Here is a 21,716-nt window from a genome sequence, read left to right on the forward strand (position 1 = left end):
TCTGATATTGAACTATGTGGATAAATAATGATTTGATGTTTTGAATGCTAACTTACCCTCATGGAGAGTAGAGACTTATTCATCTGATATTAGTGGGCTGATATTTTTGAGGATAAAAAAAAAAAATGAGGGTGTCTTGATGATATTGAATTCTAGCTTTTTCTTTTGGGTCGTACACATTTATTCATATGATATTATGTGGATTGACATTCTCTAGTTTGAGATGATGTATTAGTGTTGAATTGACCCATGAACTGATTTAGTTATTTGATAATGTAGTATACCATTTGATCGTGGTTTGATATACCTTAGTTGCTTGTGGAGGATTAAGGTATTCTTGATTAGTTAGTAGATGAATGATTTAGTTTTGTTGGTTGATCAGTAGAGGATTGTCATACTCTATTTTTAGAGGTTTGAACCTTTAGCTTATTTGTGCTTAGATATGTATCTAGAGCACCTTTGAGTACATGTTTTGTACTGACGTGGGAAGGACTGATTTAGTCAGAAATCATTTTCAGCTTGGATAGTTTATAAAGGATCGATGTATCCTATTCCATGAAGACTTTGACCGTAGACAGTATATACCTGGTGGGATAACTTAGAGGGTGCATTGGGATATGTGACTCCACTGATGTAAGGAAGTGTAGAGCAAATTGCTTAACACTTATCGGATATAATCGTTACTAGTGTATTCTGGGAGAGTACATTTAGATTTATGATGATAAAATTTTTTTTTTCCCATTGGATATAGTCTTGGTAGTGTATGACATTGACTGGCAATATTATACCACGGTGTGTATATCGTTCTTGTCCGATACTAGTTCCTTTGAACCTAGAGCAGGGTTGTTACTGGATGATTAGGCTGCTTTATTTTGGGTTGCTTTTGATTGATGTATTCATGCTTGATACATATGCATGAATTTTGTTTAGATATACCGGTAATCCATGAGTGTTAGTAGCATAAGGTTGGTCTTTTTGATTGAGCTGATATGCTGATTTTGCATGTATATCATGATTGTTTTGGGTTGTAGGAGTCCTGTGGTAGACTGTCCATTTGCAAGTAGTATATGTATCCATGTTCTGATATGATTTGAAGGTTCCTTATGGATCATAGATATGTAGTTCGGTGTATGTATCTGGAGGTATTATTGAAGATAGCTTGTTGATTAAATCCGAGATGTAGTATAAGTACATCGGTGGTGTTTTGATAGAGGCATTTTGTCGATTTAATCTGAGTTGTGATATGTACATATGTGTTTGGTGTGGTATCTGAGGTAACTTTTTGATTATGTTTGATTTGTGAGTGCACCTGAGTTTAGTATGCTTTATTGGAAGTATATGTTGGTTATACTCTTGGCATAGGTGAAGATATGTCATGTGAGTGTTGTTTGTGGTGTATTGTTGATTTTACCTACATTGATTTTTGCACACGTGTTCGGTATGTATTGTTGGAGGTATCATACTGAATATACCTGAGTTGTGAGTATGTTTGGTGTATAATAATTGGAGGATTTTGTTGATCATACATATGTTGTGTGAGCATGTGTGCTAGGTGTATACATTGGTAGCAGTATGATGATTCTACTTATACTGAATGCAGAATGTGGAGTGACTGCATTATGTCATTTGTTGAATTAACCCATCAATTAATTTTCCTATCAGTGGATGACCCACTAGGATGCTGATAGAGTTGATGATGGATTTGATTAGTTACTAGGTTGTTATAGCCTAGGCTAACCACAGTGAATTGTGGTAGAGAGATCTTGTACAACCTCTAGCTGGATAGTTAGGTGCCTTGGGGTACCTATGTATTATTTTGTGGTGGAGCGTTGCTCCCACATATCACGGATTGCTGGTAGCGGAGCATTGCCCCTATATTTATTGCAGATACATGTTTCAGATTATTTGTGGTGGAGTGTTGCTCCCACATATTGAGGATTTCTTGTGGTAGAGCGTTGCTCCCACATATGTGATGTTTCCTGTGATGGAGCGTTGCTCTCACCCTGGAGGATTTATTCTTTGGTGATTTATGTTATTGATGATCAGATTTTTCGATTTATTATTGGAGATCTTATGGATAGGAATGTCTGTGATACAGACATTATGTGTATTGGTTTTTGCCATATAGGCTTACAGTGCCTTAGATGTTTTCAGGGACTCGATGATCCTGGTATGTCGAGGATGTTTGGATAGGTGTCCATTATTTTTGTGGACGATGTTGTGATCTATTACGGATCCGAGGTGAGTCACGTACACTACCTTTGCATAGATCTAGAGATGATTCGACAAGAACATCTATATGTGATTATCAGTAGTGCTGGTTTGGATTGTCTTTTGTTATGATGTTTGGGACACACGGTCACCAGTAGGAGTGTACCGTGGTTCCACAGGAGATAGAGGTTGTTACCGTTGAGAGCAGCCGAAATCAGTGTAGGAGATCCGCAGTCTTTTGTGACTCGCAGGATATTACAGACCTTTCGTCGAGGGTTGCTTCCGCATAGCTATGCTACCTTCACGCGTGACTATGAAAGGCGTGAAGTTTACTTGGATTGAGGATTGCAAGACCAGCTTCTAGGAGCTGAAGCGGAGACTAGTGTCAGCTTTGATTTTTGGTTTTTACCTTCGGAAGAGGACGAATTTGTCCTCTACACCGACATGTCTCTAGAGGGTATAGGTGCTGTTCTGGTGCAGCACGGTAGAGTATTCTTTTATGCTTCTTGATAGTTGAGGGAGCCTGAGAAGAAAATACTCAGTTCATGATCTGGAGTTGGCCGTTATTATTTTTGCCCTGAAGATTTGGCGGCAGTACCTGTATGATATTACATTGAGATTCTTACTGACCATGGGAGTCTCAAATATCTGTTTACTCAGAAGGAACTTAATCTTCGATCGAGGACATAGATGGAGTTCCTGAAGGATTATGATTGTACTATTAGCTATCACCGGGGAAAAGCTAATGTGGTTGCCGATGCACTTAGCTAGAGGTCCAGAAGGACTTTAGTTTGCCACTGAGTTGTGGTCACAGATTTGATTCAGGATTTCTCTGAGTTAGACATTGAGGAGCAGGGACAGACAGAGCATGATATTCTTGTTACCATAGTTGCTCAGTCGTCGATCAGGACGAGAATCCGAGAGACCCAGTTATTGAGACCTCATAGAGCTCAACGTGAGGCAAAGTGGTCCATATTATCAGACAGAGGATGTCAGAGGCATAAGACTGCCAGAAGTGTTATGCTGACCGGAGTCGGAGACCCTTTGAGTTCTCTATTTGCGGCTATATATTTCTGCGAGTTTCGCCCACGAAAGGGGTGAAGAGATTTGACCTCAGAGGTAAGCCAGCTCCGCGGTACATTGGATCTTTCCAGATCTCGGAAAGGATTGGAGCAGTAGCTTACTGGTTGGCACTATTGCCGTCCTTGTCAGGCGTTCACGCCGTATTCCACGTATCTACGCTGAGGAGATACGTACCCGATCTGATACATGTGTTGATAGAAAATCTCAGTTCTCCTTTCAGCCTGACGTCACTTATGAGGAGATTCCGGTACGGATATTAGACCGGAAGGAGAGTCAGTTGCGGAACAAGACTATCCGGCTGGTTAAAGTCGGATGACAGCATCATTCAGACGAGGAGGCTACTTGGGAGCTCGAGAATATTATCCGAGCTCGATATCCCCATCTTTTTACTTGAGGTATGTGATTTATTTACCGTTCAGCATTTATACTTTATATCTGTTGTTGATACTTGCTGATGGTAGATAACGAAATTTGGGGACCAAATTTTTGTTAGTGGGGGAGAATGTAAAATACCGGAAAAATAGGGAATATTAATAAGGGATTTTTTCGGAATTTTTGGACATTTTTCGGGAATTTTTCGGAGCTCGTACGGATGAGTTGACGGGGATAAAAACGAGGCCCGGAAAAACCTGTTTAGGCTACCCCATTTAAGTGAGGAAAAGTTGATTTTTCCTTTTTAAATTCTTTTTCCTTTTCTCTCTCGCCGAACCCGTGCCGCGCCCCTTCTTCCTCACACGCGATCACCGTGCCCTAACCGGCCGCACGGGCGGTTTCTCCTCCCCGAGTGCACAAAAACCCTCGACCTCCTTTCCCACTTAGCCGCCGGTGACGCACCGAGCCACCCCGAGCATCTTCTTCTCTACCTGACGCTGCCGCCGGCCGAGTTCCATCTTCCCGCACGAAGCAGTGCAGCGACAGCCGCTTCTCCACCGCCGCACACCCTTTTCTTCCGAGCACACCGCCGACTGCCCCTATGCCTGGTTTCACTGCCCGGTGTTTACTCCGATCGCCGGTGCCCTAGCCTCTGCCTCCCGATCCCTCTTCCCTGCAGCGACGCCAACTACTCACCCGTGCTCTAGCACAGAAGCCGAACTCTAGCGCCTAATGCCATCTTGCCGGCCGAGGTTTAGCTGTGCCCTATCTCTGAGCATTTCTTTCTCCTCAGAGCATTGGTGATACGATATTGTGATAGAAAGGTGAGGGTTTAGATCGTGATCTAGTGTTCTGTTCTTGTTCTATAGCTACTGTGGATCATATCATTATATCTGTATCTTTTGGTTTTTTTTTCAGATCCTTGATACAACAGATCGGCGATATTAGAGGTAAGTATTGTGTCTAGCTGTGAATTGGGGTTTGATTTCTGTTTGGGTGTTGTTGCTTGATCGCACTTCGACCCGGAATCACAGCGGATTGGCTCACTCTGTTCTAATTGCTGCTTACCTTGAATTACAGCAGCAAACAACCCTTCATTGGCAACAAGAATGGTTGTGAATTGAGGTAAGGTATTGGGTTTTGATCATTTTGTCGATGATTGATAGATAGGTTAATAACTAATGTTAACCTAGGTATATGTTTTGAATTAAGGAATGGATAAGATTATTAAATAGGTTTGGAGATTTTTATTTAGCTATATAGCTAAATACATTATCTATTTGATATTACAGGACTTTGACGCGAGACGCGTATCTTGACGTCGTGTTTGAGTCAGATTGGACCTTTCTATTTTCGGAGGCGGGTACTTTTGACTTATGTCATTTGATATGCTTAGTAATTAAATTAACATGTTGCATTAATTGTGTTTCTTATCTGTTTCGGTTAATCACTACCCAAATCTTACATGCTTGATTGATTGATTGATTTTTTTGCATCTCGGGTATATTTTACCTGTTTATACATGCTTATAGGGGTAGTGATATGCCATGTTTGACCATGTTCAGGACCTAGGTTTTATACCTTCTGTATACCTTTGGATTGTTTTGGATTCGTTGACCTTTGATGCATTTTTTATATATATGTGGATTAGGTCAGGATATTCTTGTGGTTAGTGCCATGCACCATTTGCATGATTGCATGCTGTGCGATAGTCCGCTCCATTATTGTTGAGCACATCGTCAGTTACATGGATCTGCACACACCACCACTCATGGGTTAGTGGTCGATTCAGGCTGAGTGTGTTGCAGCAGGGACTCTGTTAGGCACCGTTGGTCCGCTCATGGGTAGTGTGACACAACGTGTTATCCGGCAGGGATTCCTCCCCGTCTTTGAGTACCGGGAGTTGAGAGCATTGCGCTCCCCCATCATGATTTGGGGTAGGAGGATAGGTGTACTCCGACAGCATCCCGTCCACTCGGTCACTCATCAGGAGTAGTGACGACAGAGTGCACGGTTGTCACAGCCCTACCCACTCGGGCTCACTATGTGTGTGAGATGATCGACTGGCGTCAGGGGTGACCAGGACGCATCATTGGCATCATATGCATGATGCATTTATTGCTTGTGTTTGTGTATGCTGCATATTGTTTGGATACCTATGTTTGACATGCATACAGAATTTCCTTATCCCTCGGACTGTTTGACCTTATACTCAGGACCTGGTTGGTACAGTATTCTCCTGTTTATTTCAGATGCATTCTTATCTTTCTTATCAGGAGACTGTACGCATAATTAGTGCTAGGTGTTGTTTTCTTTACTTTGCATATCATCTGTACCTGCTGAGTGTTGGACTCACCCCACCTCCATTGTTGATATTTTCAGGTTGATGCTGTCAGGAGGGAGTTCCAGTCGCTAGTCCTCACTGCACGTAGTGCTGGTCCTGCAGACCTCCAGGATATGTTTGGTTTTCTTTGGTTTCTTTCTGTTCTAGACTGTTTGAACTCGTTATATTCTGGATTTATTTGCTTATGGATATGATATAGATTTTATTATATCGATGGATTTGGATTTGGTTTTTATTCTACTACATGCCTGCCTGGATGGCAGAAGAGGTGAGTTCGTCGGTTTTGAGCTTTACGAGTGTAGTTGAGTAGGGTGGTTTTTGAGTCAGAGTATTATTACTGCGTGGTTGTGTCAGCCAGAGGCTGAATATATATATAAACTGCGTGGTGATTGATTTTTATTATTGTTATGATTCCAGCCGCCTGTGGCTGAGTATTTAGTGCTTGTAGAAAATTTTTGATTGTCCGCCGTACAGGGGAGATGCTGCCGAAATGTTCTCGGACAGGGACTCTTCTGGGACGTGACAGGCCGAACCTTAAATTTCCAATGAAAAAACATTTTTCTTCTTGTACAATCACTTGCATCCTATAGTCCTCTTCCATTCAAGAAGCTCCATTAGATTCCATGTGTAATTTGGTTCTTATACAATGACTCTATCTCCTTTGTCATAGTATCCATCCACTCATCTTTCTCTAAGTTGTGTCCAATCTCTTGGAAAGTTATAGGATCTTTGTTACTAATGATAAGTGCATAAGATACAAAGTTCTTAAAATCATACATAGTAGGTATTTGATTTTACGTCTGGTCCTCTCTATGACAATAGTTTGATGTTTCATGTGCTTTAAGCTATCACCATTAGAATCATGGATTTCTAGCTCCACATGTACAACATTCTTATTGTTGCTGTTTTTTTATATTTATTTGTCTTCCCCCTAAGTACGCTATAATATGACTTTTTCATCAAATATCACATCTCTACTGATCACCATCTTATTTGCTTTCGGATCCCAAATCTTGAAGAATTTCATCTCTTTCTGATAACTCAAAAGATACATTGTCTAGACTTCGCATCTAGCTTTAATTTATCTTCACTAGAAATGTGCATGTAGGCTAGACATCCAAAATACTCTCAGACTAAAGTAGTCAACATGATTTTTTGTCCACACCTCCTCTACAACTTTGTCATGTAGTGTTGTCTTTCATGATTGATTAATCAAGAAACATGTCATGTTTATTGCCTTGCTTAGAAGTTCTTCACAAGACCTACATTCAACTTAAGACATTGAGCTCTCACAATTATTGTCATGTTCATCCTTTCCACTACACCATTTTATTGTGTTGTCCTGCGAACCATGAAGTGTCTCTTGATTCCATGTTTCTTATAAAATTCCTGAAAATGTAAATCTATGTACGCAGTATCATTATCTGATCTAAAACATTTGATCTTTCTTCCCATCTAGTTCTCTAGTTTTTTACATCTTAAACTTTGAGAAAGTTTCTGACTTGTGACGCGTGAAGTACACCCAAGCTTTCGGTGAGTAATCATCGATGAAACTCACAAAATACACCTATCCTTCACGTGATGCTATACTGACCAGTACTAGAGATCCGTATGAACATAGTCTAGAATTATCTCCATCTTGTGTGTCACTGTCTTGAACTGCACTATGCTTTGTTTTTCAAAAACATAATATTTACAAAACTTGAGTTTGCACGTCTTGACACCCTTTAATAAATTTTTTTATGAAGCTCTAGCATTCCACACTCACTCATATGACTTAGTCGCATATGTCATAAGATTGTCTAATCTGATTCAGATTTCACAGCGGTATCTTCACCTACAACTGTAGTACCTGGTAACCTGTGAATGTTTCCTGCTAGTTTTTTTTCCTTTCATCACTGTTAGAGCACCTTTACTGACTTCCATTACTCCGCCTGTAGATTTGTAACTACAACCATTAACATACAGTGTGCTTAATGAAATCAAGTTCTTCCTCAGATTTGGTATATATCTAATATCACCTAATGCTCTAATTACACCATCAAACATCTTGATTCTGACAATCTTTATTCTAATGACTCTGCAAGATGCATTGTTACCCATCAAAATAGAACCAGAATTCACCAACCTATAAATGTTGAACCAATACTTATTAGGCATCATGTGATAAGTGCATGCTGAATCCAAGATCCAAGAATCTGACAATTGCTCTGAACTAGACAAAATAGAAAGCATATCACTATCACCACTCTTTAAATTTTCTTCTTCCACTATATTTACAGTCTTTGATGAACCATTTTTACTCTCTGCATTGACTTTCTTTTTCCCTGGACAATCTCTATTAAAGTAAGTCTTTACTCTGCACTTGTAGCACTTGATCTCTTTATTCTTTCTCGATTTAGATTGGGCCTTATTATCATTGCCTGACTCATATCAAGCCTTACTCCTACCACGTTTCTGATTACGTCTCACCATGAGCTCTTCACCTTGAGATGTCTCATCACTAGTTTTCTTCCATTGATGAAATCCCAAAAGAACACTTGTGACTTTCTCTAGTTTAAGGGTTTCCTTCCCTCACATAAGAGTCGTAACTAAATTCTCATACATAGGAGATGACGGTAGTCTGATCACTTACGATTTGATTAAAAGCATTGATATATTAGCTCAGATTTGTGCTCTTTGACATCTTAAGCCTAAACAACCTATGTTTAAAATAAAGATTGTTTGTCAGATATTTGGACATACCGATTTTTAATTTATACCAAACTGTCATGGGTGATTCCTCGTTCATAACGTGATATATCACGGCATCTGTTACACAAAGACTGATCGTTGGCCCCGCCTTCTCTTGTAGTTCCTCCCAATCTGACCTTTCCATCACTTCAACTTTCTTCTCGCCTAGCGTCTTCACCATGCCTTGTTACACCAGTAGATTTTAACCTTTCTCTGCCACAATAAAAAAAATTTAATTTTGTTAAACTTCACCATAGCAAATTCGCATAAGAGATCTCATATATGATTCATTTGCTTTGACACTAATTGTTGAGATCGTGCCACAACAAACAAGAAGAATCATCGAACAAGAAATCGAAGAGGAAGAAGAATTGAGAGAGGAGAGAAGACGATAATGAATTATCATGATCAGGTGGTGTGCCTACTCCACAAACGACCTAGAACTCTCTATTGGAAATAAGTTTAGAGTTATAATGATCCTATATATATAGCTTAAGTTATACATGATATTTTGGATCAAAAATATCAAGTAAACTTAAAATTTCGCTCAACTCGGTGCCTCCAGCATGGGCCATGGCTAGGTCGTGCCTACGCCTCTAGCATGAGGCACAGTCAGATCGTGCTTAGGTGTGCCAACTTTTCTTGAATGAGGCGCGACCATGCCATGATCTTGGGTACACCCGTGCCACGGGCATGCCCGTTCCCTTAACTTACAACGACTGGCACAACTAGGTCGTGTCTCCTGGCATATATAGTCGTGCCCATGGCCACAACGGGACTAGGTCGTGCTTTCTGGCATGGTCTTACGCCATGTCAACCAAATATGAATAATCTTCAACACAAGTTATGCTAAGTCCAAGTCTAGAGCATGGTATGCCTTGATGGGCTCATACATGGCTTGATCCACCGATCAAATCATATTCACCAAATCTACCCACGAACTAAGTTGGGCAATATGAAACCTACTCCGAATTAAGAGCATCCACAATTGAAACTCACTGTCGACGTGTAATAGAGAGCTCATGGGAGGGAGCTCCCTCCGTTTACACCTGCACCTTGATTTATTTTTTATTAAAATATTTTTTTTTGTTTTTTGTTAGAAAATAGAATATAAAAATATAATTTAGTTTTTAATGTTATTCCATGTTGTAGATGTAAATTTATGAATTTAAATTTTATAAAAATTTAATTATCTGTAATATAAAATATATAAAAATTTTATATATATATATATATATATATATAATTAAAAAACGTGAGATCTAATTGGTTAATAGTAGAAAGATGTATGATATCTTTTATTTTTAATGGGGTGATATCGTAGCTCCGACCACGATTAATATGGTAAAAGGCATGATTCGCACGTTCCCGTGCTCCGACCACGATTAATGCTCGAAGTTAAGTTGGAGCTCGTACTGCACAATCCAAATCTTATGGGGTGCGAAAAGCAGTCCTCGTCTGGAATAGCTGACAGTGGATAGAGAGAATAACAGCTAGCCCCTAACGAAAGCTGCAGAAGCATCTCCTCTATAAACTATTTCTTTAACGTTAAATTGAACTAACTCACTCCTCACTCTCCTTGCTTTGCATTTATTATTTATTGTTATCCACTGCGCGTGATGCTCACGCTCATCCTAACCAATTGAGCCATCGACACGCGAAACCCCCACAACAGATCGTGTGGTGTCAGAGTCCACACTCCGCTCCGCTGGCACTAATAGGGTAAAAGTTTTAGAAGAGTCCTTTTTAAAAAAAAAAAAATCAGGACGTTCTTTTTTTAAGATTTTCTTCCACTCTATTAGTTTTTTTATTACATCACTTTTACCATTTAAATCCTGAATCGAAATCTTTCCAAAATCTCATTGGTTTGTCCTATCTCATTTCCATGGATCTACCATCTCTTCAACTTTCTCTCTATCTGACTCATTTATTATCATATAATAGATTTATAAAATTTAACAAAGATTAAATTCTAATAAAGATTGAAAAATTATCTTTCCATACGATCATTAACTTCAGTTTTCTTGGTTTACTCATGTAGAACAGTCAAAAAGAAATCATTAGGATGATAAATTTCACCTTCTATAAAATCTTCATTAAATTTTTCCTCAAGTACCGTCTAACTTATCTTGACATACTAGAAAAAAATTCTTATTCTTATTTCTCCCCAATACTCTTTAAATCCTTGATTTTTAATTTTTGTTATTTTGATGATATATTTATAGTGTTGAATTATAATTCTATGTTATAATTGCTACAACATAAATGCTATGTGAAAAAAAAATCAAATTTAAATTATATTAGTTAAAAAATAGTAATTATTACGACGTAAATATTAAATGAACAAGTTATATTTCTTTGGTAACTGCTATGAAATTATAATTAATATAACATTATAACAACTATAATTTCATAGTTAATAAATGAATAAATCAGATATCTGAACCGTAAAAATTAAAAATAAAGAATAAAATTTACATAGAAAAGAAACTCTAGATTAATCAAACCGAACTAATATCAAAGGAGAGGAAACTAAAGAGATGACAAGCAAGTGATGCAATAGAGTTATAGGCAAAAAGGGGATGAGATTGACGATCAAGAGATTTTGGATAAATTTTGAAGCAACAATTAGAATTTGAAGGGCGCGTCTGATTTACTTTTCCTTTTAAAATAGCCGATTTCAACTCTAACCAGCCGGTTAAGAATTTAAATTCGAAGTTGGCCTATAAAAAAATTAAAATCGACCTATTTTGAAGATAGTTATATCATTTTACAAGATAACTAATAGGGTAGGACGCCCTTTTATAATAAAACATTAAAAAAAACACACCCGTTCCACGATTCCAATAAAAAAGAAATATGCCCTTCTAATTTTTGCCCTAAAACATTAAAAAAAACACACCCGTTCCACGATTCCAATAAAAAAGAAATATGTCCTTCTAATTTTTGCCCTAAACTCTTGCCAGCGGCTGTACAATCGAAGCCGCTGATTAGTCTAATTTTCTTGACGATGCGGGTAATCTGTCTCAAGGATAGACGACGACGTTCCTTCTCGGTTGGTCCTCAAAAGCTGGAACTGACGAAGCGAGCATGGTGTGGGTACTGTTCTGGGTCAACTTTCCACATGGAACTTGTACCTATCCACCTCAGCGGACCCCATTAAATCTGTTAAGTATATACGACGATCCTTGATCGACTCAGTTCCACGCTGGATTCAAATTAATTAATATGTGGTTCTAAATTGCACATACGTAATCATGGATACGAAGGAGATGCTATAAATAGAACTAAGATCTAGTCTTCTTAATCACGGAAACGGATGATTGTTGCTGATAAGGATCCACGTTGCCATCGACCTACGACCTAATTTATTACTTGGACCAGGAACCACAAAAATCGCTCCTTTTTTGTTTTTTGTTGAAAAAAAAATCTCAATTCCTTGCATTTCAGATCATTCCTTTCCGCGCCTCAAATCGAAGCATCGAATCGATTCGCGACGCGACGGGCGCTTGATCGACCGATCTGGAATCGATTCTGGCGTGAATGCATGCCTCTTTCATCCTTGCTTCGCTTCGTCGTGGCGTCGTTGGCTGCGGGGGATGGGGTCATGGATTTCGAGCATCGTTAGGGCGGAAGCGGGCGCCGAAGCGGGCCTCGGGGACTTGCCGGAGAGTTGCATCGCGGAGGTGCTGCTCCGCCTCGACGCGCAGGAGATCTGCCGGGCGTCGGGGCTCAACCGGGCTTTCCGAGTAGCGGCGTCGGCGGACTTCGTGTGGGAGGCGAAGCTGCCGAAGAACTATGTGTACTTGATGGAGATGACAACGGATCGGACGGCCATGGCATGTGTTTGCAAAAAGGAGATCTATGAGCGGTTGTGCCGGCCGAACCCCTTCGATGGGGGCACCAAGGTATCCTTATCTTTCTATTCGAACTAGGGCACTGTGAATTGAATCCAAATTCCTACAGTTTGAGAGTCTTGAGTCATCTTTCAACTTTATCTGACGTTAGCTTTAATCACGGTGAACTAGGAATTTTGGCTGGAGAAGAACAGGGGTGGAATCTGCATGTCTATTTCCTCAAAGGCATTACTGATTACAGGAATCAATGACAAGCGATACTGGAAATACCTCCCAACCGAGGAATCTAGGTACTGAGTCTTGTCTATGGCTAAACAAACTAACTCTTTGAATATTTCCTTTTACCTTCTTTAAAGTTTTTTCATTTCAATCTGATACCTTTATTGACTGCTAAATACCTATATGAGGTCTTATCATCCACTGAATGAGGGGCTTGAACCTTAAAGGGTGGGTTTACTGTGATGGAAAGATAGCTAGGAGGGGAAGGGGATGAAGAAGGAAAAGAGACTTAGAAATGTATGAGCGATGAAGCCTCATCTGTGTTTATTTTCATGTCTTTTCCACTCCTCCCTCCTAACTTTTCACCCAAACAAACTCAGCCTAAGATCGGTTTGCATAATTCTCTAAAGTATCAATATGCTTATAGCAGAGTTTTCTCCTCCCTTGAAGTGGTGGTTTTCTTGTGTTCAAGTCAACATTTGCTGCTGGCTTCAGTCTGTTCATATTTACCCACCATTGAGTTTGGAACCTTCACCGACTGTTGCTGATAATTGTAAGGAAGGAATTAGTATAATTAGTCGGTGCTAAAGATAGTACAAGTATAGCATCTGATCATGACCTACTATCTATGATTAGATCATAGTCATTGAACATTTATTCTATTATCTTAGAGCACGTATTATCACTGATGATTGCCTCGCCAGTTCCAGAATGGCACTCCTTCCTCATAACCTGTTTGCAGAATTGTTTGATTGCTTAGTCTTCTTTTCACAATATAGTCAATTCAACTTGTGTAATTCTATGAAGGACAATAAACGATACACTGCATGACGACCGTATAATAGTGGTAAAATTCTAGTTAATTCACTATCTGATTCGGATTTTCAGGGTGCATCTGTTATGATCAACATAAGTTAAATACTTTTGACAAGGATTTGGTCTCTGATATTGTTTTGGACTTTAAATATCAATATAGACTTCAACATCAATCAAATTCATGCTTTCCCTAAGGAAAAAGGTGTTTCCTTCGCAGGTTTAACACGGTCGCATACCTTCAGCAAACCTGGTGGTTTGAGGTGGCTGGGGAAATAGATTTCTTCTTCCCTGTTGGAACCTATAGCATGTTCTTCCAACTTCATCTAGGTCTACCTTCGAAACGTTTTGGTCGCCGAATTTGCAACTCTGAGCACATCCACGGGTGGGACAAAAAACCTGTGAAATTCCAGCTATGGACGTCGAACGGTCAAAAAGCTCTATCCCAGTGCTCTTTAAGTGATCCCGGAAGTTGGATAAACTACCATGTAGGAGATTTTGTGGTAGACAAATGTGATGTACCCACCAAGCTCAAGTTCTCATTGACACAAATTGATTGCACACACACAAAAGGTGGCATCTGTGTCGACTCTGTGTTCATATGTCCCAAATGTTTTATGTAGGAAAGATGTTTAGCGCACACGTAATTTTGTAGGTTGCAACATTTCCACAATAGATATGTAAGCAATGTATGTTGTTCATTGTTGTCTTCTTTTTTTTTTCCAACGGGGTTGATCATAAAAAGAGAAGATTTTTGCATATCATGAAGCTTAGCAAAATTCGATTACCACCTGTTTTTTCTTCTTTTTTATAAAGAAATGCTAACTACATAAATCAGTGAGTAATTTTCATTTGGTTCTTCAGAATCCACCTACTTGTTTTATTTTTTTTTTCTTTTTTAGTTTAGAATATTATATTTTCATCCTTTGCAATGTATAAAAATAAATAAAATAAAATAAAACATTATTTTTTCCTCCATCAACACTAGACATCAAGCAAAGTTTAGAACGGTAACGAATTAAAATTTTATGTTATATTTGTTTCTTGAATTATTTAGTGTGTTAAAAAGCTAGATGGTACTTTATTTCTATTTTACAATTTATGAGGTGGTAAACTGTGGAGGTAAAATAAAAACGATGTTAAAGTTTTTCATTTTTATAAGTTATAGTTTGTTTAGGAATATTTTTATTTTAGTTTTAAAAGAATGTAAAACAAATATTTAATATTGAATTTTAGCACTTTGAGATTTATTAAAGCTATGTAATAAAAGTTTTTATATTAAAATAATTTTAAAAACTTCTCGAGGACCGTTAGCATTAGTGGTTATTCCATACAACAACCATGAAGCGTCCAACAATAAAGATAGAGACATTATTCAAGAGGAATAATAAAGAGGGATAAAAATTAAATGTTGGACGAATATTTTAGAGATCGATATTTAAATACGCGTAAATTATACTCTTAGTAAGAAAAGAACATCTATTTTAATAAGATTCAGACCCCTCCTTTTATCAATGGAAAAAATTTCATATAAAATTAATTACAAGCATCAATGAAACTTAAATGAATCAACAATTGATATTCTATAAGTTGTAAATATAGTCAAATCATCTCGAATATAATTATTAAATTATTTTACTTTCTTAGGCTATGCCCAATTTTAATAAATGTTTCTATAATAAGACTTCGAGATGGGTACGACAATTGAATCATCACATGAATGCTTTTTTTTTGGTCAAATTGATTTTCCAACCTACTAAATCACATCCAAATTAAATAAGATTTTTTCCCCCTCATTTTCACAAACGTGCCACTTCAATTACTTTGCACATCCCCATTTTGATACCATTTTCATCTTAAAATATCCTCATTATGACAATTTGTCCTAATAATTTAATCTCAATTAGGTCCTTTTTATTATTCAGGCCTCTCCTAATTTAATTTGCTTCAATTAATTGTTACATGTATTTGAACCTTAATTAGGCTTCTTGAAATATTATTAATGTGTAATTGGTTAAAGTTTTTAATACAACATGAATTTTCCTTTATTCAACTGTATAAGGGAAGATCTACCTAAACTATATCATAACTATCCAATATTTAAAAGTTTGTATTTTGTCTTTTGGACAATGGTATAGTTTTTCAAATATTTAAGGATGGAATTATATTTTTGATAAATTAACGGATGATTTTCTCTTAATGGGATATTGATTTAATAATGTTAGTGCACTACTCTCATCCCTGCCGGCCTTATATATATAGATAACGCCGACGACAGGATTGATATATTCCAACTCCAATCGGCCGTGGAGTTACGTCGTAGGTTAATTATGGAGTTGGCGATGCAGAGATTTCTCACTTCTGTCGTCCTTCTGCTCTGTTTTCAGGGTTTCGGATTCTGTTTTCCTGATCACGATGCGGTGCCACGCTATAGCTTCTTGAGGCATGCGGCGGAGGCGCCACGAGTGTCGTACCACGATTACATCATCGTCGGCGGGGGCACGGCCGGCTGCCCCTTGGGCGCTACTCTGTCGGAGAGATTCGACGTGCTGGTGCTGGAAAGAGGCGGCTCGCCTTACGGGAATCCCAACGTTTCCGAGCTCGCTTTGTTTGTCCAGAACCTTGCGTACCAGACCCCGACCTCCCCGGCGCAGCGCTTCGTCTCCGTGGACGGCGTCATCAACGCACGGGCGCGCTGCCTCGGCGGCGGGACCTGCATCAACGCCGGGTTCTACTCTCGCGCCAGCCGCCAGGAGGTGGAGGAGATGGGGCTGAATCTGGAGCTGGCGGAGGAGTCGTTCCATTGGGTTGAGAAAGAGGTGGCGTTCCGGCCTCGGCTGACGGGTTGGACGTCGGCGTTGGTGGCAGGGCTCCTCGAGGCCGGAGTGACGCCGGACAATGGTTTCACCTACGATCATTTACCCGGGACGAAGGTCGGAGGGACGACGTTCGATCAAAATGGCCACCGCCACACCGCCGCCGATCTGCTCAAGTACGCAGACCCTGCCAGGATCACCGTGCTCTTGCGCGCCACGGCTCAGAGGATCTTGTTCAGGAACAGAGGTGCTTCCTCCGAAATTAAAGATCAATCATATTTATAATGATATTGATGAATGCTCTTCTCTTCTCTTCTCTGCTCTGCTCTGCTCGTAGGAAGGAAACATAAGCCGGAGGCATATGGTGTAGTATACAAGGATGAAGCTGGCAACGTGCACGAAGCCTACCTCAAGAATTCCTCCACCGGCGAAATTATACTGTCGGCCGGGGCCCTCGGCAGCCCACAGTTGCTCATGTTGAGCGGCGTCGGCCCTGCCCCTCACCTAGAGTCCTTAGGCATCGAGGTGGTGCTGGACCAGCCACTGGTCGGCCGTGGCATGTCCGACAACCCGTTGAACGCCATCATCGTCCCTTCACCACAACCAATCGAGATCACATCGGTGCAAGTCGTCGGAATCCGGCCGGACTACTACGTGGAGTCCGTGACCGGCATCAACCTTTTCGCTGCCTTTTTGGCTGGCAACTCCACCGGGCCGTCCGCAACTTCACCGGTACACCTAACCACACAAATGAACAGAACAAACAGATCGATTCTATCTCATCTCACACCAATTCTTTAATCTACATGTGTCAGATTAGCAACTCATTTCAAGGCGGCACGATAGTCGAGAAGTTGGCGCGCCCTCTTTCTCAGGGATTTCTTCGCTTGAGGAATCGCGACCCGGAAGAGAATCCATTAGTCACCTTCAATTACTTCATGGAAGCTGAGGATGTTCAGGCATGCGTCGAGGCTCTCAGGACGATTGAAAGAGTGATCGATTCGAGAGCCCTGTCGAGATTTAGATACCCGAATCAGTCGGTGCAGAGCTTGGTAGCCCTATCCGCAAGTGTATTAGTGAATTTTAGAGCAAGAAACGCCAATGACTCCACTTCATTGGAGCAATACTGCAGAGACCTTGTGATGACGATCTGGCACTACCATGGCGGATGCCAAATGAGAAAAGTGGTCGACCATAACTACAAAGTGCTCGGCGTTGATGCTCTCAGGATCATCGACGGATCTACCTTCACTTTCTCACCGGGAACAAACCCACAAGCTACTGTCATGATGTTAGGAAGGTAATCAATTTCATCTTAAAACTCTTGAACTGGCCATTCGACGGATCACTTCAATTTGACATTGTTCCTTGTGTAGGTACATGGGAGTTCGGATGCTGAAAGGGCATAAATTTCACTGACTAATCTGCCAGTAATAGTTTATCAATCTTTGGAAAGAAATTTCCAGCTTCACTTTCTTTCTGAACATGAACATTGAATGATATCAATCAGCATGTAACATGGCATTCGATTTCATTTTCAGAAAGATTGTACCAATATTATCTTTATGCAATTGGAGTTAAGATTTTATCCAGTAATTTGGTTAATTAGAGAGTTTTAATCTAAAAGTTCATTCTTCTCGAATGAATTGATAATTGTGATGGAGTATGTAATAGAACACTTGCAAAACTAAATACCTTGGGGAAAGTTTATCTTGCCAAAATGTTGCGGATGGTTTAGTTTGAATGTTTTCTAGAAGTTTGAACTGATCGCGAGATACACTGTGATCTTAAACATAAGAAGCCTGATATTAATAAACCTTATTTGCTTATGCAAAGATATCTTTTCACTAGTCTGCTAGCTATTAAAAAAAAAAGTTAATTAAGTTAGATAACATCGAATCTGAGATGATCGACTTAGATCTACATGAATTTTTCATCGACCACCTGGTAAATCAAGAAAATGCACATAGAAACTCATCCGGACAACTAACATTCTCAAAATACGTCGTAGTACTCAGAAAGAGTCATTCGGACAACTAACATTTTCAAAATATATATGATGTAAAGACATCTTTTCACTTGTCCGCTAGCTATTAAAAAAAATAGTTAATTAGGTTAGGTAATGTAGAACTTGGCATGATGAACTTGGTCCTACGAAAATCTTCCACCGACCATATGATAAATCAAGAAAGTATATAGAAAGACTCATCCGCATAACCAATATTTTTAAAATACATCACAGTTGAGTCCGAAACAAAATATATCACAGTTGAGTGAGAAATTTTAATTCATTTATTGTTCTAACTATTAGAATAGCTTGCCAATTACATCAATATTGATGAGAAGAAATAAAATATCATCGAATGTATATTTTTTAATATAATGTTTTAGTTTTTGAACCTAAAGTATTCATTTTTCATATTTTATTTAAAATCATTTTTTGTTGGGTGTAAAATTGTTAAGTTTAAATCTCTTCTAAAAGTAAGGATTTATCATTTACAGAGAAAAAGAGTGTGGTCCAATCCCTCTATGAGATTCTGTATTAGTGGGAGTTCTGTATATCAGACTATCCTTATATTATAAAATAATAAATACAAAAAATCAAAACAGCATCCAAAATTTAAAAATGATGTCATTTTAATAATAATAATAATAATAATAATAATAATAATAATAATAATAAAAATAAAGGATACTCCATCATATATTTTGTACCAAATCATCTCTTATTTTAGTGATGCAGCGGTAAGGAAGAGCTTACCTAACACGAGTAAATTATTACGGTATAGGTCAAAGTCAAAACGGTCAACATCAGGGAAGCATATCATTGATCGATCGGAGAGGCCCTTGTTCGATCGACCACCTGAGTAAACAATTATAGTTAGTCAGGTCAGTAGGAGATCAAGCTACACGGGTTGGGAGCTCGAGCTGAGTGAACCACCTAGTATGACTCGAAGAATGGTGTTGACATTACACACTTAATAAAGCAATAAAATGATAAAAAAAAAGGAAAAGATGGATAATTAAATAAAGAGAAAATCAAATAAAACACTCTATCTATCATTAAATAAGAAGAAATCAAGACAAAGATTACGTCAATGTCGAGGCAGGGAAGGGGTCCTAACATTGGCCCTCCGACGCTCAAGTCAGTCACCAACGATGAAGTAGAAGGCGGAGCAACAACAAGAATGAACAGTATAATGAATAATATCTATTGCATACCTCCGCCGATACTTGGATCCTCCTTTATATAGAGCTACTATAACGCGTATGCATGCTCCCCAAGACGAGTATGCTTTCTAAAGGTTTCCTGAAAAGACTTGTCAGTAAAGTATCCTTGATATAGTATCTTAACAGGCCGAGCATATATCTGAAGTGACAATGGAAGCTTCCGTCGTAAGATCTTCTGGTTATCCATGCCCGGTGTCAGTGGCACTAACTCCCAAAAGAATATCGATGGATAACAGAGGGAATATGTTGCTAGGCCGAGCGGGTTGACCGCTCAATTGGAACTTCGTTGCTTCTGTGTCTCGTCCGCTCGGTCGGAACTTCGCTACTCCTACGCATGTGTCTGCTCGGCTGTAACTCCGCTGTTCCTGTGTCTCGTCCGGTCGGCTGGAGCTCCACTGTGCCAATACCGAGTCCTATCGCAAGGCCGAGCGGGGTAGCTGCTCGGCTCGGCTTGGCTTTTGCACATCGCCTCCTCTTCCGTCTGGCGTCCACTACTCCCTTGAGCGTCGATCATTTGACACTTCTCAGTGTCAAAGGCGGGATCGGATCGGAACCTTCTCCCTCGAGATCGAACCGGAACCTTCTCCCCGCGATCAGGCATGATCACCCAACTGCCCGATGATATCTGAGCGTTGATCACCTTGACTTTGACCTCTATTATTGCAATTATTTTCTACGGGATGGGATCCCTCTTTATCACCGTATCAGAAATATATATATGAGATTTGATATGCTGAGTGACACTTTGTGCGCGATCGTGAGCAAAATCCGACATGGGCTATCTGACGCAGCCAAAACCTAATTTTTTCTCATCTGCATGCAACAATTTTTCTCTCTCATCTACATGCAACAACTATAAAATTATTTTAATCTTGCCCCTAGGGCGTAGCGCAGACGGTGGGCGCATGGTATCTCTGGCGTAATGGTTAGGGGTCGATTCTCAGGAACTGACGACCTGGGGTTTACCCCGCCATGCGCCTATGGCCTGTGTACCTGCATGAACCTCCCTCCATATCCGTGGGGCCGGCACTAGGGGGGCCGCTAAGGTAGCGGATCTACCTTTTTATAAAATTTTTTAATCTCTCTCTCATCTGCATGCAACAACTTTTCTCTCTCTCTTTTAAAATTAAAATGATATTTTATCTTCTCTCTCCTATTATTACATGAAAAAATTATTGTGGTAGTGATGATACAACGTTGTAGCAGCTATGATCCTGTCGGGAAGCTAAGAAGACGAACCTGCCGGTGTGACGTGTCTGGAATATTGACCACATCTCCATGACCCGGAAGGTGAGCTGTCTTCTTTGTTGACCGAGTCGCCAGAAGTCCTTTGGTCGACAATACCTGCAGCTAGTGACCAGGTCACCCCCGTTTCTGGTACCCCGATGCTCGAGGCGGGTCCCACGGATATATAAGCAGTCGAATAATAGCAACACAGTGAAATAAATAGATAAGAGGAGTACGGCGACGTACCCTCTCCCCGGGGGGGGGGGGCCCTCGGATGGATGGATGAGCTGACTGCGATGCTGATCGAGTCGTCGCGGCCGGGAAGAGTAGATAGACGTCCACCAGATGAATAACTGGATCCTGTGGCTCAAAGTCGGACGCGATAGGGATCCGTATGACGATACACGGTTTAATTACAACACCGACTCACAGGCCAGAATAGGGGCATGAAGGTCGGAGTACAATAACGACGCAAAGGCCAAATACTCTATCAGCTCGTCGGCTAGAGTAGATAAATAGTACGAAACCTGAGCATGCAGATGGTGGCTGTCCGGAGGGTGACGGACTGACGGTGGTTGTCGCCGGAGGCGACGCCCGCGGGAGGCAGTGTCGGCGACTGCTGGAAATGTCGGCGACGACATCTGTTGTCGCTGGAGGCAGTGGCGACGGTAGTCGCTGGAGGCGGCGAAGCTAGACGTCAAAGACAACGGCGCTGGACGCAGAAGGCGGCTGTAGCGATGGTCGCATGAGGCGACGGTGCTAGTCGCCGGAGGCGGCTGTTGATGCCGGAGGCGGCTGCGACAATTGCTG

At 40.2% G+C, this 21,716-nt stretch overlaps 2 protein-coding genes across 2 annotated transcripts; both read left to right on the forward strand.

The window, feature by feature from the left end:
- The first annotated feature begins 12,054 nt into the window (after positions 1-12,054).
- Positions 12,055-14,424, forward strand: LOC121985170 (F-box protein PP2-A13-like). Its single transcript, XM_042538467.1, has 3 exons — positions 12,055-12,651; positions 12,772-12,890; positions 13,853-14,424. The coding sequence occupies exons 1-3, from the start codon at positions 12,343-12,345 to the stop codon at positions 14,253-14,255; spliced, it is 831 nt and encodes a 276-aa protein (XP_042394401.1). The 5' UTR covers positions 12,055-12,342; the 3' UTR covers positions 14,256-14,424.
- A 1,524-nt stretch (positions 14,425-15,948) lies between these two features.
- LOC121985168 (protein HOTHEAD-like) lies at positions 15,949-18,034 on the forward strand. Its single transcript, XM_042538466.1, has 4 exons — positions 15,949-16,695; positions 16,786-17,180; positions 17,264-17,748; positions 17,825-18,034. The coding sequence occupies exons 1-4, from the start codon at positions 15,963-15,965 to the stop codon at positions 17,865-17,867; spliced, it is 1,656 nt and encodes a 551-aa protein (XP_042394400.1). The 5' UTR covers positions 15,949-15,962; the 3' UTR covers positions 17,868-18,034.
- Positions 18,035-21,716: the final 3,682 nt, after the last annotated feature.

Source organism: Zingiber officinale, chromosome 5B (genome assembly GCF_018446385.1).
Source record: "Zingiber officinale cultivar Zhangliang chromosome 5B, Zo_v1.1, whole genome shotgun sequence".
In the NCBI taxonomy this organism is placed as follows: Eukaryota; Viridiplantae; Streptophyta; class Magnoliopsida; order Zingiberales; family Zingiberaceae; genus Zingiber; species Zingiber officinale.